Raw genomic sequence first — 27,718 nt, 5'->3', positions numbered from 1 at the left:
GGTTTTACAGGTTCAAGTGCTCAGAAATGCTCATCCAAATCAGCAGAGACCTGCTTAGTGGGCAAGAGATTCTTGGTGGTTTTGAGTACTTAAGCATCAGAAACAAGGGCTAGAGGGCAACCTCAAAGCAGAGATTCTTGTTTTCTGGTCAGAAAAGGGAAAAAGGGATGGTGGGTCTCCTGAGATCATTTCCACTCATTCCTTCAGAAGGAAACGGAGTTGAAACAAAAAGGCTTCACCACAGGGCAGGCAAGAGGAATCCTCTGGGAAGAAAGTCTGGGACACATATAGGTCCCTGTTTTGCTTCCAGCTCTTTGGTCACCAATGAGGTAGCACTGCCCTGTCTCTTGTGGACAGGGCCAGGTGGGATGAGAATAGTGTCTCTTGCCCAGACCACTGGGCAGTGATGGAATTAATTAGCTCTGGTCCAACAGGTGTCCAGGGCAGAGACTTCAGTCTCTTGATAGCTGTAGATGGAAACACACTTAGCAGCAGATATCACTTCTGAGAAGTGGTCCTAAAGGCTGATAAAGTGCAATATAAATAGAGAAAAACCTCCTCACTCCAAACTCTTCAATCTTAAAATTAAGAGAAAATTAGATTGGGGGTGAAGCTGGGATTAATCCTTCCAAAACAAGTGTGGAAAGAAGGAAAGATGGGTTGTACTGTAGGAACTGCTGCTAGACCAGTCCCAGATCCTTATGTTAGTAAAGATGAAACTTAATTAAGGCTCATCTCTCACTGCACTTATATGGCTGGGACAACATGACACAAAAACTGCCTAACACCAATCTTAAAGGTTTTATAAAAAACAGATCCTGTCAGAAACACCAAACTGATCAAACAGCTTACAAGGACCAGACACAGAGATCTTCAAATATTTATTTCAAGCAATTAGTCTCCCAGTGAGCACAGCACAAAATATGACACCCAGCCAAGGCAACTGAACTGACTGACTTACCTTTCATGGCAGCACAGTAACTTGCTAACAATTTTGTTTTCATGTTCAGTCATTTATTTATCTGCATAAAATGAATTTCTATAGTCCTAGATTCTTGCTTCCTATTTTTAGGGGATATTATGCAATTCTCCTAATATGATCTTTTTATGGATTTGCCTCAAGCAAATTTTTTTTGCCTTAAGAAGGGAAGAGGAGAAAACAGAATACTAAAAAGCACAGATGGAATAAGTTCTGTTAGGTTAATATCGCAATGGCTTAGACTGCCCAGGTTTTCTTTTTTTTTTTTCCTTTAGTTATGAAACTGAACAGCCACGTGATCCAAAGTCAAGTTGTTTAGAATTTTAATATTCAAACCCATCTCCCTAGTGATTCACCACAGCTACCAACCCAGTGCCATACAGAGCAGCCACAGGTAGCATCTGGCTGTTGCACACTGAACAGCATCTAAAGAAAAGCAGCATGAACACAAAGCCATTACAATCCCAATTAAAAGACATACTCAGCTTTTAATTTTGAAACAAAGATAAGTCGTTGAAGAACTACAGATCCCACAACACTTCTCCAGGCTGGAGTGTGTGCCCTTGCATGTCCAAATATGCAAACAAAGTTGTTCTGCTTGGCAGCAGGAGAAGTACCTACCTCCCCTGTTAGCCTGGGCTACGTGGTGCACTGGAGTGTGCTGTAAACACTCCTGAGCAGCTGTCAGCCATGGCTACTCAGGGACTAAAACCAGCTCAGCCAGAACAGCCCAGCCCTGCATTGCACTAATGAGCCTTGAAAAGAGGCACCAGACTTCGGCAGCTACCGTGCCTCCAGCCCGCATCTCAGACCTCCCCGCGAGCCTTGGCAGCTGCCGGCTGGAGGTGGCTGCGATGTGCTGCTCTGTGCGCAGCGCCTGTCGCTCACCTGCGAGTTCTCTGTCACACCGAGCAGATGACAAGACACTCTGTGGCTGAGACCCTCTGCTCAGAAAAACTTGGGGGCCTCCCAAGCCGAAAGCAGTTGCAGGGAGAGAGCTCAGTGGGGATGCTCACATCACGTGGCCTCAGGAGACTCCAGCTCTGAGCTGTCAGTAGGTGGAAAGGATTAAGAAACCAATATTACACATTGCTTCTGCACTCGGGCAGCAGGACCAGGGGTGCTGTCCTCTGGTTCTGCAGCTGGGAGGAAAGATCAGGCAAGCTTGCCTGAACACCAGCTTGCACCAGGGCTTGAGCGCTGAGCAGTATAGGAACCTGCCGTTCGTGCTATGCCAACCTTAAGCAACTGGTATTATTGCTGGTTTACTGAGCACGGCATTCACTCATACACTTTAAAAGGGAAGGGAAGAGAGTGACCATGAACATCTGCTTTTAGTTAAGTGACTAAAAATGTTCACGACTTTTTATTAGCCGTATATGTATGTGTGTTTGTGTTGTGAGCACTGGCATGGTTACGCAGAGAAAGAAAACACTGAAAGCATTAAAAGGGTTTCGAAAACACTGTAGATAACAAGCGACTTGGCTCCAATTACAAGGAGGAAAAAGCGAAGACTACAAATACTAAAGGAACCTTGCACAGAAAGGTAGAAGAAACTAGCCACTTAGTTGAGCACCCATCATACAGCTCTGCCCTCCCCTCCTCAGTCTTGTTTACGCATTTCAAGCCCAATGTATTAATTTCCCTACATCCGCAGTTATGTGGCTATGCCTGTACCCGAGTCCCATTAAATCATGACGTGATTTAGAGACTGTTTTTCTTTTAAAGTAATTCAATCCTGAACATCTGTGATTTGGATTAATTGGTTAAATTTTGTATTTTTGGCACAAGCTGCTCTCCAGAAGTGCCACTGAAATAAAAATTTAAATCATTTTCTCCTTGTTCCTTTAATCCTGCAGTTGAAACCTGCAGGTACACAGATGTATCCTAACAACTGGCAGGGCTGAAGCTTCAGTGAACTTACTGCAGCATTTGCCTCAATATTCATGTTCCTTTCTAGCACTGGAAAGACTATGCAGAATAAAAATATCAGAAAGACTTTTTTAAAAATAATGCAATCAAATTTAACAAGGTGAGTCTATAAAAAAAACAAACAGATTATGGCATACCATAGCTTTGACAGGCAGTTATTCCCTGAGAATTCAGCCAGAGTCACACACAACACATGAAAAATTTTACCCAAATAGTTACTGTTTTGGCAAAGTTCAAAGTCATTGAACACAGGATTTTTTAAAATGCTAAATGTAAGACAACTTCAACTTTAAGCATAGCTGTAAGATCTGTCTATAATCTGTTTTTCTTTTCATTAGAATACATGCCTTTGTACTTTTGTAGAAAGGTATAAAAATTCACTGTTAATATTCCTTGTTAATAAATTCTGATAGCATTTTACTTTCTAAAAGTGAATTAATATCATACAATTTTGATTGTCGGCATTGTATTTTCTGTGACAAGCATATGTTTCAACAGATTTAATTCATGAATGAAAAAAAAAGCCAGTTGGTCTTGTCCCCAGATTTCCATTAGCTAAGCTAGACCTTGGGTTGTCCTGCCAGCTTCCTAAACATTATTAAAAGGCCCTTGCAGTATGGATCTTAAAACCCAAGACTTGCGAGAGACTTTGATGTAGCATCCTACATTCATTCCACCCCCTGAAGTGAGTGAAGGAGAGAAAAATCATCCCTTTTCAAAAATACCAGGAGTTAAAAACACTAATTCTAATGGACTATACTATAGTGAACTATACTCAAATGGATGACATTATAGTGGCTTTCCTCATGTCCATTATTTACACATGAATGATGCTCTCACACACAACAGTTACACTGTAGTTAGTGAAGCTATTCAAATAAGCAGAGAAACTGTTGTGTAAGAGGAGTCTGCAGAATCCTGACCTTAGAAAGGTGCCTTATTCTTTACTGCCCTGATCTCACCACACCAATGGGAATTCTTCCACTGGCCAGGCAGCAGCATGTGAAAATGAAAAGTAACCTCCCAATATCATCTGCATATATGGCCTTAACTTTGGGCTCAGCAAGAAGTTCTGAGAACTTTATTCCAGCACTGAAACAATTTATTGGACACAAAAAGTATTGTGAATGTTAAATGTCTAACAATTATTACCCTATTAAAACAAATATGAGCCTATAATAACCAGATTATGCAAATAATTATCAGATTATGCAAAACTGTATTCACAGGATCCTGCTTTGCTTCATCACACAAATCATTCACAGAAGGACAGAAGGCTTTCATTTATGTTTACATTTATTATAATAAACCAGAAAATACAAATAGATGAATGCTAATTAATGCAAGTAATGGAGATCAACAGGATCACTTTGGGTGTATTATGTAAGGTTTCCGTACTAAACTGGAAGAAGCTTTTCAAGATTTATTGTGATTAGTTTGCTTAGTTTTTGAAGCATTATGTTGTGGCAGACTGGATGGTTCAGGGGATTATTAATGGGATACACAGCCTTATGTTCCAAGGTAGCTAGTTTAATCTAGTTCAGGTCAATACTGACAACTATTCTGTAGTATTTTTGAAATAAGGAGGTGGTTCTGGAGCACTTCTTCTCTTAAGAGGACAGGTTCAATGCACAAAAATGGCACTAACTTGCACCTCAGCCTGCGCACTTCATCAAAGAGAATGAGGAATTAATGGGATACATGTTTATAACATCACAAAGCACTCAAGATGTTTCCCCATGCCCTCCATTTCCCTTTCTGTCAGATGAGCTGCTCTGTTAAAAAGGGACAGTCCTATATCCTCAGATTTTTCTAGTTCCATTGTGAACCCTGCAAGAGAAAACTTACAGGTGCCCTGCACTACTGAATTTTAACATCCTTTAGTGGGACTCAAGAAATGGGAAGGTTTCACCTAAAGAAACATCTAGAGAGTGCTATCTGAAGTGAATCTCGATTGATGATGGTTGGCAGCAAATATTTCCCCTAAGTGCATAACGGTTTTATTAATAGTTCTGGACTGAGCTAAGGCCAAGTAGAAAACAGCACCAAATGATGGGGGGTTTTTGTGATCTACCTACTCATGCGTCTAATACTCACAAGCATCAGCTTTGTCTTACTAGCAAGTTTCAGCGTCAATACATGTCATCAAGTTGCAGAGAAGAAGCACTCCAAAAAATACTTCTGGGTGTGTGTCAGCTACAGCAACAATATGGCTTCTTGTGTTAGTCCAAACTCCAGACCAGTGGGTGGAAAGTCAGCAGTAAACCAGCATTACTAGAGATTAGGGATGAGTATAATGCAGCCTGTGTCTTTTGTATATTAATATATGCATATTGTATATGCACACCAGCACTGACACCATGTATTGAGCTGTCCCAGTGAGAAGGGAATATAACGGGGTGAAGAGATGTCATGTTCAGTGGCCAAGATGGGATTAGCCTCTCCGGTATTTGAGAACAGCAACTTCAAAAGCGATCTGGAATATCACTATGCTGCTCACATTCAGTGACCACTTGAACAGCAGAGGACATTGCATTTCTGATGTGCTGTGCATGGATGAACGTAATTGCACTACAACAGGCTTTGTACATAACAAAGAACAACAGATGATGAATGAGGACTCGCAGAGCATAGATGAGCAGATGCGTCTAACTGGCTTGGAGATTATTTGGAGCTGCAATTTTGCCAGTTGCTCTCTTTAAATGTTCATGAAACACCAGAGTCCCGTCTCCTGTTACACCGACATGAGCCAGCGTGACTTGTATTTCAGAGGCTATCCCTGTGATGTGGACTTAGGGTGACCAGTTCAGCTCCCAAAGAGCGGAGCTCTCCCACTAAGTGCACTTACCAAAGAGTTGTATTGCTACTAAACACAACGTTGTATCTGAGCCATCAGCCTGAAGGTGAAAAGTCTCTCCTTAATTAATGATTCCTAAGTATTCTCACTAAGCTGCTCTCTGGGTATAGACAGGGTGTGTTTTTTATCGAAGCATTTTCAGTTGTGCCTGTAACAATCTGAATTTCTCATCTGCAAATAAGCATGACTGAATCCTTAGGAATAATCAGGAAATCTTAATTAAAAGTAATAATGGTTAGACCAACCCTTGATGAGAGCATGATTCCACAAAAGGTTGCCAGAATTTGTCAAACTAATTAAGTTCAAAATCATTATTAAAAAAAAGGGACATTTTTTCTTTCTGAATTCGCATTTGACTTCTGAAATTGTATCCAGGCGGTTGCCTGCAGGAACAGATCCCTAAATTTGCCCTCAGAACCAGATAATTACAGTGCATACGTGACTGAAGTGTGCAGAATAGCATACTGACATAGAATTCATCATATAATGGTCTTCAACAATTTAATTTGGATACATGCAACTTTTAATGCACACCTTTTTCTAGAGGAGGACAAGCGATTGTAAAAAAACACTGTTGATCAGAAAAGTTCTGAGCAAACTGCTTTTCTACATTTGTGCAGACACAAATTTAGGAATGAGTTTTCGCAGATACTTGTAACTGCTTTGCTTTCATCTGTGCACACTTAATTTACATGCCTACTTACAATCCAACTGTTTGCACAAATTAAGTACTTATGACTGCAGGTAGCTATTTAGATCCTGCCTGGTACATGTCTTACCTGCCATGTACATAACAAATGTGAACGCACACATTTCAAATCTGAGCATGAATTCAGTACATGTTTATATGCATGTGGTAATGCATGTCAAGCCTTGAATTAGGGACAACTTGAGGCTTCTGAAAATGCCAATCTGGAAAAATAAAGTACTACCATGTAATGCAGTATTTAGTAAATTACTTCCCTGAATACCTAATTCTTTTTTAAGAAAGACATGAGGGAGGATAATCCTATAATTCTTTAGGACACATGCTGAGTGAACCTATGAAAAAATATCCTGCATTATGGACAAGAGTGAGCCTGTTTACTTGTGGCTCACAGAAAGAGCTAAGCACGCAGAAGGGCTTAACCTCAGGTGGGATTATTAGGCCAAGCCCACTGATTAGAACTACAATTTGGTGTGAAATAGTTCGTCTCTCATTCTCCAAAGTACAGACTACAATAAACATTTTGAACTGCTATTGATTTTGAAGGCAAGGAACTGAAATGGAACAAATACCCATGTTCTAGAACTCAACATCAAGTTGAAAAATGTTGTGGAGTAGATGGTTTGAAGGTAATGTATAGATCTATTATGCAGGTCAAACAGCTGATTAGAAGTCATAGGGATAAAAAGATAGGAGATACAGGGTGTGATTTATTTCCTGTGTTTGATTACCAATGTACAGTGATGACTTTAAGTAAAATGAGCAGAAAGGCTAAAAGCAGAACCAAAAATATGTTTATATTCAGAAGTTTTGTAATAATATTTTTTTTTAAATTAAGAGTATATGTTAACCAATTTGGTTAGAAGGCTGTGTTACATTTTCTGTCCTATAAACTTGCTTTGACTACTTGAAAAATTTAGGCATGCTATGGAACATGGTCCAAATTTTAGCTCTTCAACAGTATATTATTTTTGCAGCTATGCTGCCTTGTCACCAATGTATGATTTAGATTGATTACTTATTATTGTATTCTAATTTCCATTGGGCTTTTCTATATTTAATTTGCTGCTGGTTACAAGGAAGAAACTATTCCTAAAAAAATCTTCTTTATTATTCCTGAAATGCTTTTGATCACATCTGCCACAGGATAACTGTCAGTCTGACTAGCTTATTTTTAAAGAACATTAGTTTATGGGTGACATAGAAATATCAAAGAATGATGTCTAGATACCTAAGGAGTAACTGATGATTACAACATACACTTAAGGATAATTGCAATGTACACAACTGTGGAGTTATTCCATTTTTACAAGTGTATAAACAAAAGCAGAGTTTCATTACACTGTGTGATTGCCTCTTTAGACTGAAATGACTTTATATGCATAAACATATTTCATGTACTTGGGTGTGCTGTTGGCACAGGAAGGCAATGTATCGTCTTTAATCAAGGATAAGGAAGTGGGGTTGCCTCATACTTTTTTTTTCCATAATCAAAATACAGCACTACTCCAACCTCTTACCTGCACCCCAGTATGGCCACAGCCCCCAGCTCCTTCCCCCTTCCCCACTGTAGCTCCCAAGGCAGCCAAGCCAGCGGTGGCATGGTGACTCCTCCTGTGCCATACGGGCCCAGTGTCACTCCTGTTCAGCTTGAGCAGTCTTTCTGTCCCCCCGCAAATCTGCATTTAGCCATAACATCATTAGAAGGAATACAGAAAAACGTATACTGATGATTTCCTACCAGAAAAAGTCTATGAGGCAGCCGAGTGCTCAAAGATGACAGAATGGATCTGCAAGAAGAAAGGACCAAAAAAAAAAAAAAGCTAGAAAAAGGATGTAATAAAGGCTAATGGTTAACTGGAAGTGAGGTTTCAGAGATGGAGTAGATATGCCAGTAAATTGAGACTAATAGTCTAACAACTCTCATCCCATAAATAGGCAGAACTAGTCTTGGTTATTATTTCCTGAAGGAGAACTTTCCTCCATGACAAAATAGTGCATTTCTTCAATTTCTATTATTTCCAATAGGGAGCGTTTCCAAGAGTACAGGAAGGTGTTTAAAAAAGATGCTTAGAGCTGCTATCTGTGTATGAGTTTAAGGGAACCTATCTCTCCAAAAGCAGCGTGATCCTCTTTGCTGGTGCTGCAGAGATGTTTACACCTCCTGAGCAAAGGTCACAGTTCTGTGCCAGGGAGAGTAATGTTCCCATGAGACTGAGGGTAAGAGGATGAACAAAGCTGCCACATCCACTTCCACAACTGGCAAGTTCTCTGAGATGCATAAAAGGAGAGAATATGGTAAATGCCTCCAAGCCCATTTTCATCCAGTGGATAACATCAGGTTATCCTTTTTTTTCTGAGCACTGTAGTACTCAAATTCATACACCTTCCTCAAATGCTTTAACTCTACTATGTTCTTCACAATGATTCAGCTAAAACCAGGAACAATCTGAGCACTTGAAACTACTAAGAAATAGACAATTAAACATTTGCACAAGGTTCCCAAGGCTTGTTGAGAACTCTGCTCGATAACTGCTCAGGACCCGCCACAACAGGGCAGTGGCTTCTACATCCTACCCAATTCCTATATTTTTAAAAATTATTTTGGACTGAAAATAAATGTAGCAGTAGGCAAAATAACAATCGACAGCTTGTCCCAAACAACAGCATGGGTTTGGTGTGCTCTAGGAAATAAATAGCTATTTTATGCAAACAACCTGTTGATTATTAAGCAGTGCAAAAATGTCCAGAAATGTCTGCAACAAGCAGACTGTAAGAGCCAGCAAGAGTGACAGCAAATCAGAGAATTATAGCATTATTTGAATGCAGTAGTCATCTGTGAGCTCTTTTCTACCCACTCATATACCCAAGGACTCATAAAAAAAGATGTTGGGAAAAGACGCTGGGGTGGGCAGCCCCACAACCCTGCTCCAGGATCTGGGACCATCTGTCCATTCTCTGGGGATTTCAGGGAGCAGGACAAGAGACAAACTTCATGTCTGTGCACAACACACCATGGTCTCCTTCCTGGAGTGAGCCTCCCCCACGGAACGAAGAGGTTGAGCAACAAACTGCAATGCTGCTCCCCTGACTTCTCAACCCCTCTGCACCATACCCTGCAGATGGAGAAGGTACGTAATTCATAAAACCGTATGCATCTATGATTAAAATGCTTTGCTATCCAAAATTATTTAGCCTCCACACTGTCATTTGTCTTAAGCCATCACACTACAAAACAAAACCACCAATATCTGCTTCAATAAGAGTGTTTAAAAATACAGTTCATAGAATCGTAGAATCATAGAACGCTAGGGATTGGAAGGGACCTCAAAAGATCATCTAGCCCAATCCCCCTGCTGGAGCAGGAACACCCAGATGAGGCTACACAGGAACGTGTCCAGGTGGGTTTTGAATGTCTCCAGAGTAGGAGACTCCACAACCCCCCTGGGCAGCCTGGTCCAGTGTTCTGTTACCCTCACTGAGAAGAAGTTTCTTCTCAAATTTAAGTGGAACCTCTTATGTTTCACTTTAAATCCATTACCCCTTGTCCTATCATTGTTTGTCACTGACAAGAGCCTGGCTCCATCCTCGTGACACTCACCCTTTGTATATTCATAAACATTAATAAGGTCACCCCTCAGTCTCCTCTTCTCCAAACTAAAGAGACCCAGGTCCCTCAGTCTTTCCTCATAAGGGAGATGCTCCACTCCCTTCATCATCTTGGTTGCCCTGAGCTGGACTCTCTCCAGCAGTTCCCTGTCCTTCTGGAACTGAGGAGCCCAGAACTGGACACAATATTCCAGGTGTGGTCTCACCAGGGCAGAGTAGAAAGGAAGGAGAACCTCTCTCGACCTACTAACCACCCCCCTTCTAATACACCCCAGGATGCCATCAGCCCTCTTGGCCACAAGGGCACAGTGCTGGCTCATGGTCATCCTGCTGTGCACCCCGATCCCCGGGTCCCTCTCCCCTACACTGCTCTCTAATGGATCATTCCCCAACTTACACTGGAACCTGGGGTTGTTCCTACCCAGATGCAATACTCTACATTTGCTCTTGTTATATTTCGTTAAATTTTTCCCCGCCCAACTCTCCAGCCTGTCCAGGTCTCTGGATGGCAGCACAGCCTTCTGGCATGTCAGCTACTCCTCCCAGCTTGGTGTCTTGAGCAAACTTGCTGATAGTACACTCTAGTCCCTCATCCAAGTAACTGATGAATATATTGAACAGTAATGGCCCCAGCACCGACCCTTGAGGCACTCCGCTAGATACAGGCCTCTAACTGGATTCTGCCCCATTGACCACGACTCTGGCTTCTTTCCTTCAGCCAGTTCACAGCCCGCCTCTCTACCCGATCGTCCAGACCACACTTCCTCAGTTGATAAAAGTCTTGCTAAATCCTTTTGCTTGCCTAGAAAATAACAATTCTTTGCAAAAATGGTAGAATTGATCAAGATTTTTTTGTTAAATTTTGAGCTATTCTGACAACTGCTGGGCTATTTTCAGACTTTAAAACCAAAAAATCTCTGTTTTGACAAATGCATTAATTATCTGAGGTAGTACCAGTCTTACTTTGATTTTCCTCATGTATCCCTGTGGATACACATTTTTGAGGATAACATAGTCCATTAACATAGTTTATAATAGTAAAATATTTATTGTTTCTAGAGCACTCAAATACACTGTGTGGTTTTCAGAATAAAGGCTATGAGGTGATATCTTAGCTTCACCGAAGTTCACTGTAATTCATTGGGTTTTTAAGCCCCGGAGTACCTTTTCATTATGAGCCTGTGGAATAGCTAGTATGATGGGATTCTGGTCTGTAAGTATGACTTCTGCAAGCTAAAACAAAAAAGCACTAATGATTTCAAGGATTCTATTCTTGTTCTCCATACCATTAGAAACCTGGTGGCATGATCGCTTTTGCCTCTACTCGCTTCACAACCAGGTCAGCCGGCTGGCAAAACCACAGCTACTTTCACTTGAACAAGTATAAATGGAAGCAGAGTCACGGCTAAAACCCAATATTTGCTGTTAGCAAGCAATATGTATTAAACAAAGCACTTTGTCAAGTCCCATAAATGTACAATATATTAGGAACTATACTTCCAAAGACAATATGATTAAACATCTACCATCACAATGCAATGACCTAGAATTTTTATTATTAGTAGTTATGCCTTAAAATTAAATTATAGTACTGTACTCCATTTTATGGCTGTTTTTTGCAGGCTATAGTGAGCTCTCTGTTTTAAAAGGGAAATACATGATTGACTAGATATTTGATTGAGAACTAAAGTTGGCTGACACTAGGAATTCATTTAATATGATGAAGAACCACATAAAGTAATAACATGGGCTATGAATAGTTTGATTTGGCTTATCTGATGTGATCCAATTTTCTCATTCAGGTTTATTCTAGCAATTTTTCTTTTTTTTTGGGTATTCCTATAAGAGGATATTGATGTGAAACACAGAAACAACTGTGGCTTGGGGGAACACTGCAAATGCTACATCTGCTTTCAGTAGCAATAATTCCTAAAATTCTTTCTGAGGATAAGAACTATAATCTGTCCATAGAAATTTCAATTTTCTGTAAAGGTGTGTAGTACATTTTAATAAAGCTGTATTTTTGTAAGTCATTAAATTGGTTTTTAGTAACTTCATACTCATTTTCAATTGAACAATTATTAAACTATAAAACAAAATTGCATGATTCCTAAAACCGTAGTCTGGAGTTTTACAGTCTGCTATAAAGTGCCATATTATTATAATAATACACTAAAGATGCTCAGACTATTAAAACTTTTTTTTAATGAACTGTAAAATATTTTATCATTGATGAAATAATTCTAAAGTATTATTCTCTCCAGCAGTATACACGCACAATATTTTGGTAGAATGAAAAGTATGCTAATCGAAAAACCATAATTTAAACTGTAATTCTAATATGCAAAATAACATATTTTGCTGTCTTTCAATAACATAAGTTTATTACACCCGACTTCCAACATTAAAAATGTTTCATCGGAGTACTGAGCATTATTTGTAAGGTCCAGTCCTATAGGGAGCTCTACATGCCAAAGAGACTGAATGTTAACCAGTGTACATCTGTGTAGCTCTGATGATAACAACAGAGATGTGCTGACTTACACTATCAGAGAATTTTAGCCTGTATTTTAGTCCTTAAATTGTGACTGATCTTGCAAGGGGGCCTGATGTTCAACTACAGTTGAACCAAGTTCAACCAAGGCTGGTAAATGAGAACAATTTTCTACTGACTACTGATGGCTGATGTCTCATCACAATGCTGACACTAAGATGATGCACCTGAGCCTATAAAGTGTGATACTTGGCTACATCATCAAACTGGTCCTCTGATGTTCAAAAGAGAGGCCAAAGACTCTCTGTACTTAGAAATTAATCAGCTATTAGGTTGGTGCAAAAGTAATTGTGGTTTTTGCATTGTTGAAATTTGCCGTTTGAGATTGGAATACATTCTTCAATAAATGTGGTTATGTTATACATCATCTTAACAGGCTTTATCAATTTATGTTTTTTTGCTACTGACTTATTACTTGCTGTTTATTTTATATCTATTTTAGACTATGGAAATGATGTTAGGCAAAAAGCAAATTAGAGTGATTTTCTTGTTCAAGTTCAAATTTGACACAAAGCAGCAAAGACAACTCGCAACATCAACAACACGTTTGGCCCAGGAACTGCTAATGAACGTACAGCACAATGGCGGTTCAAGAAGCTTCACAGAGGTGATGAGAGCCTTGAAGATAAGCACAGTGGCCAGCCACTGCCAGCTAACAATGACCAACTGAGAGCAATCATTGAAGATGACCCTTTTAACAGCCACATGAGAAGTTGCCAAAGAACTCAACGTCGACCATTCTACAGTCATTCAGCATTTGAAGCAAATTGGAAAGATGAAAAAGCTAGATAAATGGGTTCCTCATGAGCTGACTGAAAAATGAAAAAAATAGTCATTTTGAAGTGTTGTCTTCTCATATTCTACACAACAACAATGAACCATTTCTAGATCAGATTGCAACGTGCGATGAAAAGTGGATTTCATATGAACCAGTGACAACCAGCTCAGTGGTTAGACCAAGAAGAACCTCCAAAGGACTTCTCAAAGCCAAACTTGCACCAAAAGAATGCCATAGTCACTGTGTGGTGGTCTGCTGCCAGTCTGATCCACTATGGCTTTCTGAATCCCATCAAAACCATTACACTGAGAAGCATGCTCAGCAAATTGATGAGATGCACCAAAAACCGCAACACCTGCAGCTGGCATTGGTCAATAAGAAAGGGCTCAATTCTTCCCCATGACAACACCCAACTGCACATTGCACAACCGATGCTTCAAAAGTTGAACAAATTGGGCTACAAAGTTTTGCCTCATCCGCCATATTCACCTGACCTCCCACCAACTGACTATCACTTCTTTAAGCACCTCAACAACTTTTTGCAGGTAAAACAGTTCCACAACCAGCAGGATGAAGAAAATGCTTTCCAAGAGTTTGTTGAATCCTGAAGCACAGATTTTTATGCTACAGGAATAAACAAACTTATTTCTCATTGGCGAAAATGCGTTGATTGTAATGGTTCCCATTTTGATTAATAATGATGTGATCGAGCATAGTTATAATGATTTAAAATTCATGGTCCAAAACTGCAACTACTTTTGCACCAGTCAATCAGATCTTTAACTTCAGCAGGATTTCCACAAGCTTGAAAATAATCTATCATGTGTGGTCCTGAAAATCTTTGGCAAAGATGGTGAAGAACCCAAGCACAGCCTTGTTCCAAGTGGGAGCAGTCTATGATTCCATTTGCATATATGTATGTATACGTTCTCTGCAAAGCTGCCTTTTGGCACTGAGGTCCACTGTTTGCACAGTAATCAGCTGGACTGCCGACCACTTTCCTGCCTTTGGACACTGAGATTGTTATACAGACTGAAAACCCAAACTTGTCCCTTGCTTGTGGTGACCTCACCTTCTCTGGTTCTGTCCAAAAGGTGCAAGAGTCATGAAGAAAATTAATACAGTCGCAGGGAATTCCATGCATCTACAGCTTTTGAGCACCCGTTCCAGCACGGTGCTGAAGCAAACAAGGATTAACCCCACTGAAATCAATGGCAGTGAAATCAAGCAATCTCCATTCTGGTAAAACACAGGAAGTGCTGTTCAGTGCTCCCCAAATTAGAAATATAAAATTAAAGATGAAACTTGAAATTATCCCTGTCAGTCAGATTTTAATCTGAACATGTAAAGCACACAAGACTTCTTTAGGTACAACAGAATTGCTACTGAAGCAAATTAAAGATGTTGCTTTTTCAGAAGAAAAGCTGCCAATAGGTGTTCTCTAAACCACTTGTACCAGCAGGCTGACCCCATTATGTCAGCTAATCCTGGAAATACAGGAGGTAAATTGAAATCTTTTCATATGAAACATCTAGTCAATATTATTCTTTTTCTGGCACAGCATTGGGAGTTTTATATTCCTATCCATCTTTTGCCCAAGACTATTACTTTCTGCATAGTTGCAATGCCCAGAAGAAGAGGTCCAATGTGACTTCTCAAGAGAGACAGAGCAGGCATAGCATTTGAAAAGGACAGTGCTTGTTTTTTCACAAAACAAGAAGAAACAGAAAGATCTCGGGCTGTGTGAAACAGATGGGGGAAAGAGCGTGCCAGGCATATGGGCAAATTAATACTGGTGCTCAGGGGATAAATCAAGTTCCTTTTGTCCCTATCCCAGTGAACTGTCTCAGCAGTTGCATTATCCCCTCATCAACAACACACCTACACGCTGCCCGTGTTTCCTGCTTATATTCACCCACCACCCAATTACCTGTCCATGAAGTTCCACACCTGCTGTATCTTGATCCTCAGAACACTGCACTGAAGCTTTTAACCCTCTCCAAACACCTACACAAAGCTTTATAATAATATTTAGCACACGGGAAGCTACATTAAATAATTACAGACAGGACTTAAAACACCAGATTAGCAGATCCTTACACAGTGCTGAAGATCTGCAGCAGATGGATCTACAAATGCAAAGCAAAGCCATTTTCAGTCTGAGTCATGTTTAAGTCCTGGTCTCCTCAGAGAACTGTGGGTCCTGTCTTCTTTTTTTGTCCTAAGGCTTACCATAATAGGTATTTTTTAAAATTCCAAGTTTATAGGGCATTATGTGAATTTGTGGAAGAACAGCTCGCCATATGACCCATGTCTGTTCTAATCACTCGCTAATCTTACATGCAAATAGAAAGAAACGACAAATTTAAGTATCTGGATTTCTCATTTTCTCCTTGTTCCCCACAAAATATTTGAGCTTTTAAATTCCTATCTCATCATTTTTTAATTTTGCTGCTGAGAGTACAAAGACATTCATGAACTGGACTCTGAAGGGCCATGTATCTCAATTACGTACGTCTGCTGCTTACACTTCTTCAAAAGCACAAAAACCTTAAATTCCATCTGAATGCTAAAGTAAGGTTAACTAGAGCATGACAATCATAATAAACATGGGGGGGGGGGGAAGTATAGAGCTAGCTAGGGAGCTGATAGATTTTGATGCATAAATTCAGACTTAAATGTCCTTAACTAGTTTGACTTCCATCATTTCTGTCTTGCCCAAAATGTCCTCTAAAATATTACAGCAATCCCAGCATGAAAGTCTTAGTTTTTTTCTTTATCTCTAATGCTGATGTAGAAACAATTGGACTAATCTAGACTAATCTATCACTTTAAGTTTATTTCATTATCATCTTTTCAGTTCCATGCATATCTCCTAAACGCAGAAGCAGCTTTTTTTCTTGAAGAATACATGGTGTGAGCACACATCCAAGCTCATTCTTTTGTCCTTTTTAAATAATCCAACATGACGGTTCAAGCAGTGGTGATACACTAGAACGTGAGACTGAAAGCCCACAACCATTTTTTGACTGGTGTACTGAAAACGAGTTACGATTCAGAATGAAGGATAAACAAATATGTCAGTTAAACAGAAAACGTTAAAGCAGAGCTATCAGAAAAAAAAAAAGACTGGAACAGCAATTACTTAATAAAATACGCCTGTATAAGGAACATGCTGTTGGCATTCGTCCACCTTTTTGATCACAGTATTTATAAATTATTTTTATGTGGTGCTGAGAACACTTTGCAAGATGTCAAGTACATCAAAAAATACTTGAATATAGCATTTTATATAAAACTAACTACTATTTACTCTCTGTGTTTAGCAAACTTTGTTAGAAGCCAGGTTTATAAAATAATTCATAGGATGCTTGACAAAGTTAAGCATCTTTCTGGCAAAGCTGGAGTCCTGATTTAATTTAAGCATAGAAAAAGAGAGTATGTTACACAAATCCATGCATATGTAAACATAAAACAAGCATACATCAGAAATCAACATTTCTCTGTACCAATAAGAAATAAGAAAATACCACCATAATGGGAGAATGGTAAATTCTTGTAGCAATGCTAAGTTGAAATGAAGAACAATTTCTAAATAGCATCACTGAAACAAAACTACCTTTAACAGGTATTTGAAATAAATAGTGAGTACAAGAAAACAAAGAGTATTTAATAGTTTCTTTAAGCATCCACAACCCTTCCCATTCCCAGGTTTACATGTGTACAGAAGAACATGGCACAGTGACAAAACCATTAGTGTATTCTGGCTTTTCATACGACCATTCTGAACAAGTCAGAAAAAAATGTATCAAAAATTGCTCAGCCAGTGACACTCTTGGCAGACTGGGTTAGTGCTCTGTATTTTACAAGCCCGGGAGGTTAGTATTTGCGCATTTCTATGGCAATTTATACTAATCAATCACTTCCTGCTCTTTCTTCCCTTACTGTATTTATTTCTATGGCAATTTATACTAATCAGTCACTTCCTGCTCGCTCTTCCTCCACTATAGGTTGAAACCCACTAACTAGGATGTGCAGCCTTGTGGCATCTCAATGATCATTTCCTTATCCCCTCTCTGCCATTGTCTTCTTGTGCTGAGACTAATGCTTTTAACTCTACTTTTCACACTGTTTAGGCTATATTGCCTTTTTTGAAACCTTTCAGCTCAACTGCTAAGCATATAACAAAGCCCTTGAGATTGCTTTTGGTCGCACTGGTTCATGTTTTGAAAATACTACAAAGGCATATTTTTCATGGGAGGAGAGCCTTGGAATGAATACCCTTCTCCAAGCGCTATATGAATGCCTCTAGTTCTTTTGTAAAATTTGCATTGAGGTTTAAGTCTCACATGCAAAGTGGCACCATACTGTCCAACACACACAGGTTTCTTTTTTAAAAAGTGCGGGCTTGTTTTTGCTCTATTTGTAAGCTATTTTTTGAAAAATGCATTAAAATATAAGAGCTTTGTTCTCTGTGTTTCAGTTCTGACACAAGTAAGTACTGAGCACCAGAATGGTGTACTTCACAAGAATAAAACTGCTTGACTCACATAACTTAGTGACCTTTCGGTGCAGAGTTATCTGTAGTTTCTACAAAACAGCAGAGATCATTTTCCCTACAGACCTTTAGTTCTCGTGTCAAGTATATCGGGGGTGCACTTGAAGTCATAACAGCTTTAAACTCGTGCTGATAAACCCATGTGCGGCGATGTGACTTCAATATGCCAGAGTAACAGAAGTAAGGACAGGGAAGAACTTAATTCATTTTCAAAACACTGGAACATCTACTCAGGCTTGAGCAACATTTGCAAATCAAACCAAATCCAATGGGATTTGTGATCACTTGCCATTTCTTCAGTTCATTATTAATCATGTGTACTTTGGTAGCATCTGGAGGCCTTACTCCGTAGGGGACTCTATAAACACTGAAGTAAAATGTGATCTCTCCCATAAAACAACATTTTAATATAACATGAAGTGAATTAATATTAGCCTATCAAGGTCCTGCTTTAAATGCAAGATATTCCAAGTTTCAGGTTTAAAAGATTACATTTACTCTTTAGCATATTCTATCTGGTAAAATGACTACTGCATATAGAAATACATTCCAAAAACTATCTCCCTCTTGTCAATAACTTACAAATCTTAACTAATAATGAAGGCACAGATAAGAAAAACAGAATTAAAACAGAAGGACCTAAACTCAACACTACATACCATTAACCCCATATACTTTGTGACTCTGTAATGACTCTAAGAAATGTTAATTCACATGCAATTTGCCAATGCAAAATAAATGGAGAAACTAGAAAAGGACTGAAGGTGAGAGAGTGGTGCAGGAAAAATTAAGTACAATGTTTCTGAGAGATACAAACCGTCCATCTTCGGGAACATGGAAACTTTGATACAGTTTAATATGAAGAATACAAAATCAATTTTTTATAAGTGAAATGTGAATGCTACAAGTGTGGAAGAGTTGGGGAATCCAGAAAAAAAAGAATCTTAATACCAGATGAGACCTTAAAACTCGGACATTTTAATTTGCGCCACGTAGCAATTTTCCTTCTATAAAGGCAAAAATAAACAGGCCAATCTGATCTATCCCTGACCTAGTTTTGCATTTAAAACACCAGCAATGTTTATAATCCCAGATTCTAATCTGGCCTAAGGATGTTTTCAGTTTATATTTCCTGTTACCTCTTTCCTGCCTTGATTTTGCTGTTGTCTCCTGCCCAAGTTCTTCAGACTTTCTAAGAGCTGCACCTACTGCCTTCAGCAAGCGATGAGCCTCTTTAAATCCAGAATCAATGACGCATCACAAACAGCCTAATTGATGTGTCAAAGAAAATCACTACAGCCACTGGCCAAAATCACATTGTGTGTGACCTTGACCCCAGTTCAGGAAAGTTCCTGATTCAAAATAGCTTCTGTCTTTGTCCAGCTTTTTCACCATGTAGTTTGCAGCACCACATATTCTCGAATACACAGACCTACTCAGCCAGAAAACCTCTAAAGTTTACTGCCAATAACATAAGAAAGACAGCAGCAATACATGCTAGCTGACATTAAGAGTTCCCTCTGAATTTGGATTACTCAGGGGATTAATTTAATCTGACATATCCTGGCAGGGTTTGGAGAGTGCCACATTCATATCCAAACCTGTGATAACAAATTAAATACTACACCCTGTTTCTGTGTCAGAAATGCAATACAGTCAACTTTGAAGTACGCATGTTTCTGATTTAAAACAAGAGTATCTCATATTTTACAATATATTTGGCTTATAACTACAACACGGGAACAAACAGATATGCCAATTTAAGCAGGAATCTCTTTATGCAGCAGGAGATTACTCTGCACACATTCCTATGAAAAACTTTCATCTATGCACTGCAACAAGTACAAGACTCTTACCTGCAGGTTTGCACATGCTGGTGAATCATTGTGGGTGGGTATTTCATTGTTGGTGGCCTCTGAACCTGTGTTTTTAAGTCTGGAAGCTGTTGTAGTTGTGGCTGTTGTGGTCTGTACTGGTAAGATTGGCTGCCACACATTCACATCGGTACCATTGCCGAAGGCCTGAATTGCATTTTCTGTAAAAATAGATTACAGGTAATTTTCTATTTCTAAACAAATAGCAGAAAGCAGAACTGACTTTTTAATCATGATGATTATTATTATTCCACTGAAAATGTGTATTTATAGAAACTCAATTTTTGTGCTGAAAAATGTGTCTTAATTTTGAACATATCAGAAACATGAACTAAGTGTCTGGGGTCACATAATTACCTGGTGCAGCCTCTTCTTTGTAATGTGCCCAGTAATTCTTGACAGCAGCTCTAGAACTTACTGTAATCACGTTGGTTAGCATCCAAAAGCCTCAAAAATTTACTTTCAAGATTTAAAATACAGCTTGAATGTTATGTCCTAATTCAGGCAGGTGGTGTAACAGCAAAATAAAACCAGAAGGCAGGCAAATTATTATTTCATTTCTACAGCTTGTTGTAGTAAAACTAATATGCCTGTAACTACAAAATGGTTTAACTGAGACAATCTTTTCCTTACAGTTTTCAATCAAAATCTGCATAATTAGGTGAGGGAAGTATGCTTAAACTAAAACTTTGGAATATAAAAGTTAAAAAGCTTATCATAGTTTCATGGGATTAAAGAGTGTGTTTATAGCAAGAGTAAATTGGTTGGGGCTTTTTATAAACAAATAGAAAAACAGTTTTTAATCAGGTCTTTGGGGATTCAACATGGATTTAGGGATTTCTTATTTCAAATTCTTTGTACAAGAAATCAAACAGTTTCACTGGGGACTAATATGTGGAAGTTATTAATACTTCTTCTCAGTAGTATTCCTTGCCTTATAAAATAATTTACATTTAATTCTCATCTGAAAAGAAGATGTTTTTTACTCTGATATCAGGTCTCAGAACTCCAGTGTGCAAATAGAAGAATTTGTAACCAAAATCAGCACCAAAATCAGCTGGGTTGATGGAGATAAAGAGGGAAGAGTGGAATGATATTTTTCTTGGTTTCACCTGAATAAGGCAATTCATAAAGCAATATTTTCCTATGATTTCCTAAAGTAACAGTAACTCTTTGCTTCCATTATTGCAAAGAGGATTACAGGAACAGATGCAGTCCTTCCAGTTTTCTAAGTAATAGGAGTCTTTACAATTTGTTGTCTTCAGTTATTTCATAAAATCATACACGATCCTTATGGGTCCTTTTTAACCCATCTATTCTATGACAGAATCATACAATGGTTTGGTTGGAAGGGACTTTCAAAGCCCATCCAGTGCCACCCCTGCATGAGCAGGGACATCTTCACCAGCTCAGGTTGCTCAGAGACCCGTCCAGCCTGGCCTGGGATGTCTCCAGGGATGGTTCATCCACCACCTCTCTGGGCAACCTGGGCCAGGCTCTCACCACTCTCATGGTGAAAAATTTCTTCCTCATGTCCAGCCTGAACCTCCACTCTTTTAGTTTAAAACCATTACCCTTGTCCCATAATAACAGACCCTACAAAAACATCTGTCCCCATCTAAGCCCCCTTTAAGCATTGGAAAGTCGCTCTAAGGTCTCCTCAGAGCCTTCTCTTCTCCAGCCTAAAGAACCCGAACTCCCTCAGCCTGTCCTCATAGGTGAGGTGTTCCATTCCTCCTCATATTTTTGTAATACTTCAAACACACAAATTATATTATAAATATGCATATTATATTTTGTTGTCATACATATTTCAAAAAACATAATGACCAAAAGGTGTATAACTGCTCTAGTAAAGATTCTTTCAATAATTTTTATTAACTAACTCATGGTTTTATGCTTTTCCTCCCACTTACCAATTCTTTTTACTGCAGTATAAAGCAGGTGCGAGCAAATCCTTTGAACAGATAGATAAATATACTGAATCCTATACAGTTCAGTAGGAATTCTAGAGTATGCCATGACATTCACAGAGCAGCTAAAAAAAAGTCTTAAGATGGATTTCCAGAATTTAAAATGGGCCAAATCCTAACTGGTCAGGCAGCAATTTGGACCACTGTAATATTTCCCATAAACCTGCATATTCCAATAAAGATGATAAAAGTACAAGAAAGGTAATATGCAGCCCCAAATTTTAGGGTGGAATATATCTTATTTAGGGCATATTAACTGGGATGTTTAGCTTTCTTGAGATTGGGCCCATTTCACAGTTCTGATATAAACACATATTCTGCAGGAAAATTGCCAAGCTGAAGAAACTATCTAATACATGTAAAAATAAAAGAAGGCAATGTTTGTCTTTGTTAGGACTAATTTTTAAAACAGACTGGAATCTTCACACCCACCTTTTGAAATCACAATATCCCCTCTAGTTTCAACTTAACATCTTTTGCAAAAGGCTCTTCAGCTCTAGACTGGAATTTCAGGGCAAGTGCATACAGAGGTGCGAGAAAGACCAGGATTTCAGGTGTGTACGTAGGACACGGCAAACTCAGCTTCAGGTGTGAATGTCACCCTATGTTTCCTGCCCTCAGGGTGCAGTCTCAGCTATTCCGCTTTGCATAAAAAACAAACTGGGGCTTTGAATAAATATTTCAGCTAAGTTTCCCACATCTTCTGTAAATGCCCCAAATCACTGGTTTGTTTTCTAGTTTGAATGGCAAGTATACTTTAGCAAAACAGACAAGCAAGAAATTCCTAGTTTGATCCCACTGTGAAAAAAGGATTTTTGTTTTGTCTAAAAGAAATGGGAGGGACATTTATATCATCCGATAAACAAATGACATTTTCTTCAGGCACTGCAAGGCCCATTAATGACAATAACAATTAGAAAAAAATAACTGGAACTTTTCCCATTCTCTGTAAGAGAAAAAACTTTTTATAAATCAGAGACATCTTCAATTTCTTCATGAAGACATCTTTAACAGCAAGGATGACTATAATTTGTCTCACAGTAACCCCTAATGTCTTTGATTTATTTTCATTAATGCTTTGACACCAATAGCAAAAGAAAGTTCTTCATGTTCTAAAAAGAACCTGTAACATTCTAGCAATTACTACATTCAAAAATGAATAAAATCTGAACTATTACAGTAAATGGCAGCCCCATTAGGTTTGAAGATGGTCTGATGCTATATTGCTAACTTTTACCCAATAACGGTCCGACCTGTTTCCTGTTGGTTTTGTTGTTGTTGTTGTTTGGTTGGTTTGGTTTTGGGGGGTGTTGTTGTTTTATTTTTTGTTTTGTTTGTTTGTTGTTTGGTTGGTTGTTGTTGTTGGGTTTTTTGGTTAAATGATATTGAGTGATGGATTCATTCTTCCAAAGCTTAAGAAATAGTGTATCAAACAGCAACTGAAATCACTCTTTGTATGCAAAGCTCCCCATGCCTTCACAACATGCTGCCCATTGGGAAGCTACCAATGGAAATTTTCAGATCACTACACTAAAATACAGACTAAACCCTGCATTATACTAAAATACAGACTAAACCCTGCATTAGCGTTATCTCAAATACATAAGGCTGGATGGGACAGTCTGCCTTTGCTGTTTTTGAGAAAAGCAACGATGTATGCTTCTTTTAATTAGCTGATGAAATATAACCTTTAAAACTGGTAAGATGTTTTTACCCTCAAAACCCCTGATGGAAGCCTATTTCTTAACTTCAGTTTGATGGTTAACATTTTTCCAATTTTGAGCCTAAATATGTATGGCAAATATCTCCCTTTTTGACCTTGTGCCAACATTGTCCTCTAGGTTAAGTAATCTTTTTCCCACCCTGGGCTTGCCCCTCTAATGTAATTTCAAAGGACAATCACGTATCTTTTCAACTCCTGTTCTGCTAGGCTGGGGACGCAAGGCTCTTTTGGTCTCCTCATTTGTCCAAAATTAAAACTCTGATGCACACTCCACATCATCCAATTATGCTGCTCCAGGCAGACAGGAAATTTGAAAGGAGAACCTGCCAAAATCGACTCCACTGAGCTATTCTGGAATTTATAACAGTCCCTAATTTGGAAGTGAGTTTGACTGAAAAAAAATCAATAATTTAACAAAATCTTGAAATTAGGTACCATCCAGACCTATGTTAAAACCAGGCATCTGAGATCAAGTAGCCTACAAAACCTGAAGCTTAGCTATAAATTGAAAGCACAATCCAATTTATACTTACCTACAGCAAATCCTTCATATCATAAACTACATGTCTTTTTTTATATGAAGTTCTTAAATTATACAGAAGCCCCTTAGGTGCTGCAATTTTTTGGTACAGCTGCTGCCTGACTGTTAGGGTCCAAGCATGATCTGTGATGTAAACAAATATCTATATGACACAACTTTACTATTTGTATTTCTTTTCCAAGAGCTTCTCACATTTGCAATCTTGGCCATAAACCACAGTATCAGGCATATTTGCTTCTTTAATTTCTACACCTACAGCAAAACCATGCTTACAGACTGTAAGAGATGGTCTTGATGTATCATAACGTATTTAAACAGTAAAGAAATTCCAGAAAACATAGTAAAACACACTTAAAGACTTCTAATATTGTACTCACTAAGGCATATATTGTCCTGGAAGAAATTCAGAAATTTCAGGCATTCGTCTATGTCGTTACCGCTGTTGCTGCAGTCACACCACGGGGCAACGCTGAGACTGTTCGAGTCTATGTAGTTTGGTGTCATCACCGTGCCTGTTAACAAGGGTGAAGTAAAGTACCGTGAGCAGCCTTTGTACTGAAATGTTCTCTCCATAAGAAGAAGACAGCAAACAGCCCTTGGTAAATCATGTATTCAGAGCTGGATTCACAATGCAGAGCCCTGGCAGGGCTCTACCTTCCAGAATTAACAGCTCCTGGCTCCCTTTGCCACCCAGCGCTGTGCCACACTTCACACCCTCGCATGTTTTGAGTGCAACCACTTGAGGGACTGTAACATGACACACATAGAAGACCCGTTACTTTCCTCCAAATATGTTTACATTGCATTCCCACAGAGAGCTGCACCAGCAGAACTGACAGGTGGGAAACCACGGCACAGGGAGGGATGGATTGTGAGAAGGAGGGAACCTCTTAAAAGGGCTCTGCTGCCAAATCAAACATATGCGGACCTGCGCCCTTAGAGCTGCACTCTAAAAATCCAGTTTTTCTTCCTTGGTTGTGTTTTTAATCTTTTTTGTCTTATCTGTAAATAAATGGCTGAAACTAGACACCAAGACCTGAGCGTCCTCCTTGAGTCTGCAGCCAGCCTAGAATGCAAGGAAAACACAAATCACGCTGAGAGGAGCCCTAATACATCTTGGGAGTGTGTTAACCCCTGAGTGCTCATTAGGGACCTGCCAAGAGAGTGGGTTATGGCAATGAACAAAGCAAAAACATAACCAGCATGCACAAAATAGTACAGTAAATTCTTTGCAGATAATAAATTACTATTAATCTTGCTGTGACACTACTTTTTCTGCATAGTGATTTTTTCCTAAGCATTGTCAACAACTTAAAACCACAAGGTTCTTTCTAACTTCATTACAAATTCTTGGGTAAATACTCTCACATTTATATGTCAACTCAAGGCTATCAAGAATGCAATGAAACCAAAGAATGCATTTTGTCTCTTAAAAGATATACAGCAACTGTTTATCATTCATCTGGATCAGGCAAGTTATATGATCAGCACTTATTCAAATCAGTATCTCACTGAAAGCATCGCCCCAGCAGATCAAAGATCTCAAACTTCCCTAAGGATAGAGAAGCTTGAGCATTTATTTTATTTGTCTGACCAAACAGGAAAAATGGAATAAAAAATGGCAGATACCCCAGACTTGTACTGATGACAGTTGTTTCAGGAAACATGTTCCTTGGTGATCTACAGTTCTAGGACAGGCTATATATCATGTGGAAATGTGGTCACATCTCTTCAAAACTGACATCAAGGTAGTCATTAAGAAGATGGAATAGATGAAGGATAAGTATTAGAGACCCAAAATGTAGGCTAGCAGAGAAAATTTGGTCCATAGGTCCAGAGTCTAAGAGTCTGCAGTAACACAGGAAAGGGCTATCAAACACCAAGCTACAAAACAGGAACATTAGAAATAACACAAATCACAGAATGACGTCAAAAAGCCTTTCAGTCACCAGGCAGTGCTGGGAACTGAACAAATCAACATGCAAAATGCTTCATACATGACACAGGGGACAAAGGAGAACAGACATTAAGGGCTGTCCTGAGAAAGGCAGTAATGTATGTGAAAATGAATGCAGTTCCACCGCCAAACTCACAAAAAGCATCTTTTGTCTTGTTTTGGGATGTTTTAAAATTATAATGTAATCCCGTACCTTTATCTACTTCCAGCTTCTAACAGATAGTTGTAGTAATAACCACTCAAACTCTACATGAGATTAGCACATGAGTAAATAGCACAGTTCAAAATTTATTAAATGGAGGTAGAGAATTTAGTAGAATAGGCAAATATCATTTGCACCGTTAATGAAAACTTGAAAGTAGATAAATAGAAGAGGAATGATGTCAAATTAAAATAAAACAAATTAAAATATCTGTCCATTATTGGTTTGATGGTTCAGTACACTATTTCAACCATGTGACATGATCTGAAAAGAAGTGAGAGAAATTAAAATCAAGAGGATTTTTGCAAATGGAAAGAAAAGAGTAGGCTTCAAAAGAAAAAAAAAGTTAAGTAGCAAATGCTTAGTGAAGGGTTAAAAAAACAAAAAGGTATTGAGGAAATTAAAAATGCCGCTGGGGTAAGACTTTCTTATCTCTGCGAGGTAATGAAGGAATTAAAATGGGCCAAGACAAGGGCTAAAAGTTTAACAGATATCAAGCTATGATCAGAGTTGATGAACACAGGAAAGACAGGACAAGGAAAGTGTATACACAGCACATGAACTGTATATCCAGCAAAAACAGAGTGGCTGAAAGAGCAGCTAGTAGAAAATCAGCCTGTCATTTAAACCCGGGGGCAGATGTGAAACCAAGCGGATTATATGCTTAGTTTCCTGGGGTGGATTTTCTTTTTTCCCTGCAATGTGTGTGCTCGCCCCTTCCCCCCTTCCCGCCGCTAGCTGGCATCTTGGAAATTCTGCTGAAGGACACTAAAGGATCAGAGAAACCATGGTGGTTGGCAGGAAAATCGGACATGCTTGGTTTTCTGTGTTCTATCAAATAGCTGTGTGGTGGTCTCAGCAGGCAGTCAGATCTCCATATTTTAGACAAAAGCAGAATTAACCTGAAGCTGCCAAAAGGTCACCCAAATTTGGGTCAATTAAGATGGTGAGTCCAGGACAAACGGCATGTGACTGAAGTTCCTTTGGCTCAAAACGACTCGATTTACTCCTATGAACTCTCACGGAATTCCTGGGAATCCCAGGGAAACTGAATTTACTGAAGACAAGGGAAAACGTGTCAGAAAGTAAATCCTATAGCAGATCTGGAAGTCAGCAGATAGAGCAATACCTAACGGATCGGGGAATGTAGACAGGTCCAGATGGTTTAACTAGGCTGGAACCAAAGCACTGAATCTCAATGTGGCTACCTCCACTCTTATTCTACATTTAATAATTTTAATACTTTTCCTTTATTTTTTAATATTAATTTGTCCCCATTACTACAACAAGCAGCCTAAAGAGATGAATGAAGATTTTCAGAATTCCTGTAAAATATGCATGTATTTAAAATTATATATATATAACACTGATGCAAACCTTAAAATACCCTGTATAGACTGTTCTTCATTTAACTGGTAAAGCACCTCATACAAAAACGTGCCTGACTCTATTTCCACTTCAGTCATTCATTTCAT

General features: G+C 38.9%; 1 protein-coding gene across 2 annotated transcripts in view; it reads right to left on the bottom strand.

The window, feature by feature from the left end:
- The window catches only part of GFRA1 (GDNF family receptor alpha 1), a 144,954-nt gene that overhangs the window by 8,423 nt on the left and 108,813 nt on the right, over window positions 1-27,718 (bottom strand). For both annotated transcript variants that reach the window (XM_065066922.1, XM_005508168.3), the window contains 2 exons: window positions 24,462-24,596; window positions 19,830-20,008 (listed from right to left, as the gene is read on the bottom strand). In XM_065066922.1, the coding sequence (XP_064922994.1) occupies window positions 19,830-20,008; window positions 24,462-24,596 (314 nt within the window). The remainder of the gene's footprint in view (window positions 1-19,829; window positions 20,009-24,461; window positions 24,597-27,718) is intronic.

The sequence above is a fragment of the Columba livia genome, chromosome 6, assembly GCF_036013475.1.
Source record: "Columba livia isolate bColLiv1 breed racing homer chromosome 6, bColLiv1.pat.W.v2, whole genome shotgun sequence".
NCBI lineage: Eukaryota > Metazoa > Chordata > Aves > Columbiformes > Columbidae > Columba > Columba livia.
Note: the sequence above shows the minus strand (reverse complement) of the source record. Positions and strands in the feature narration are given on the sequence as shown.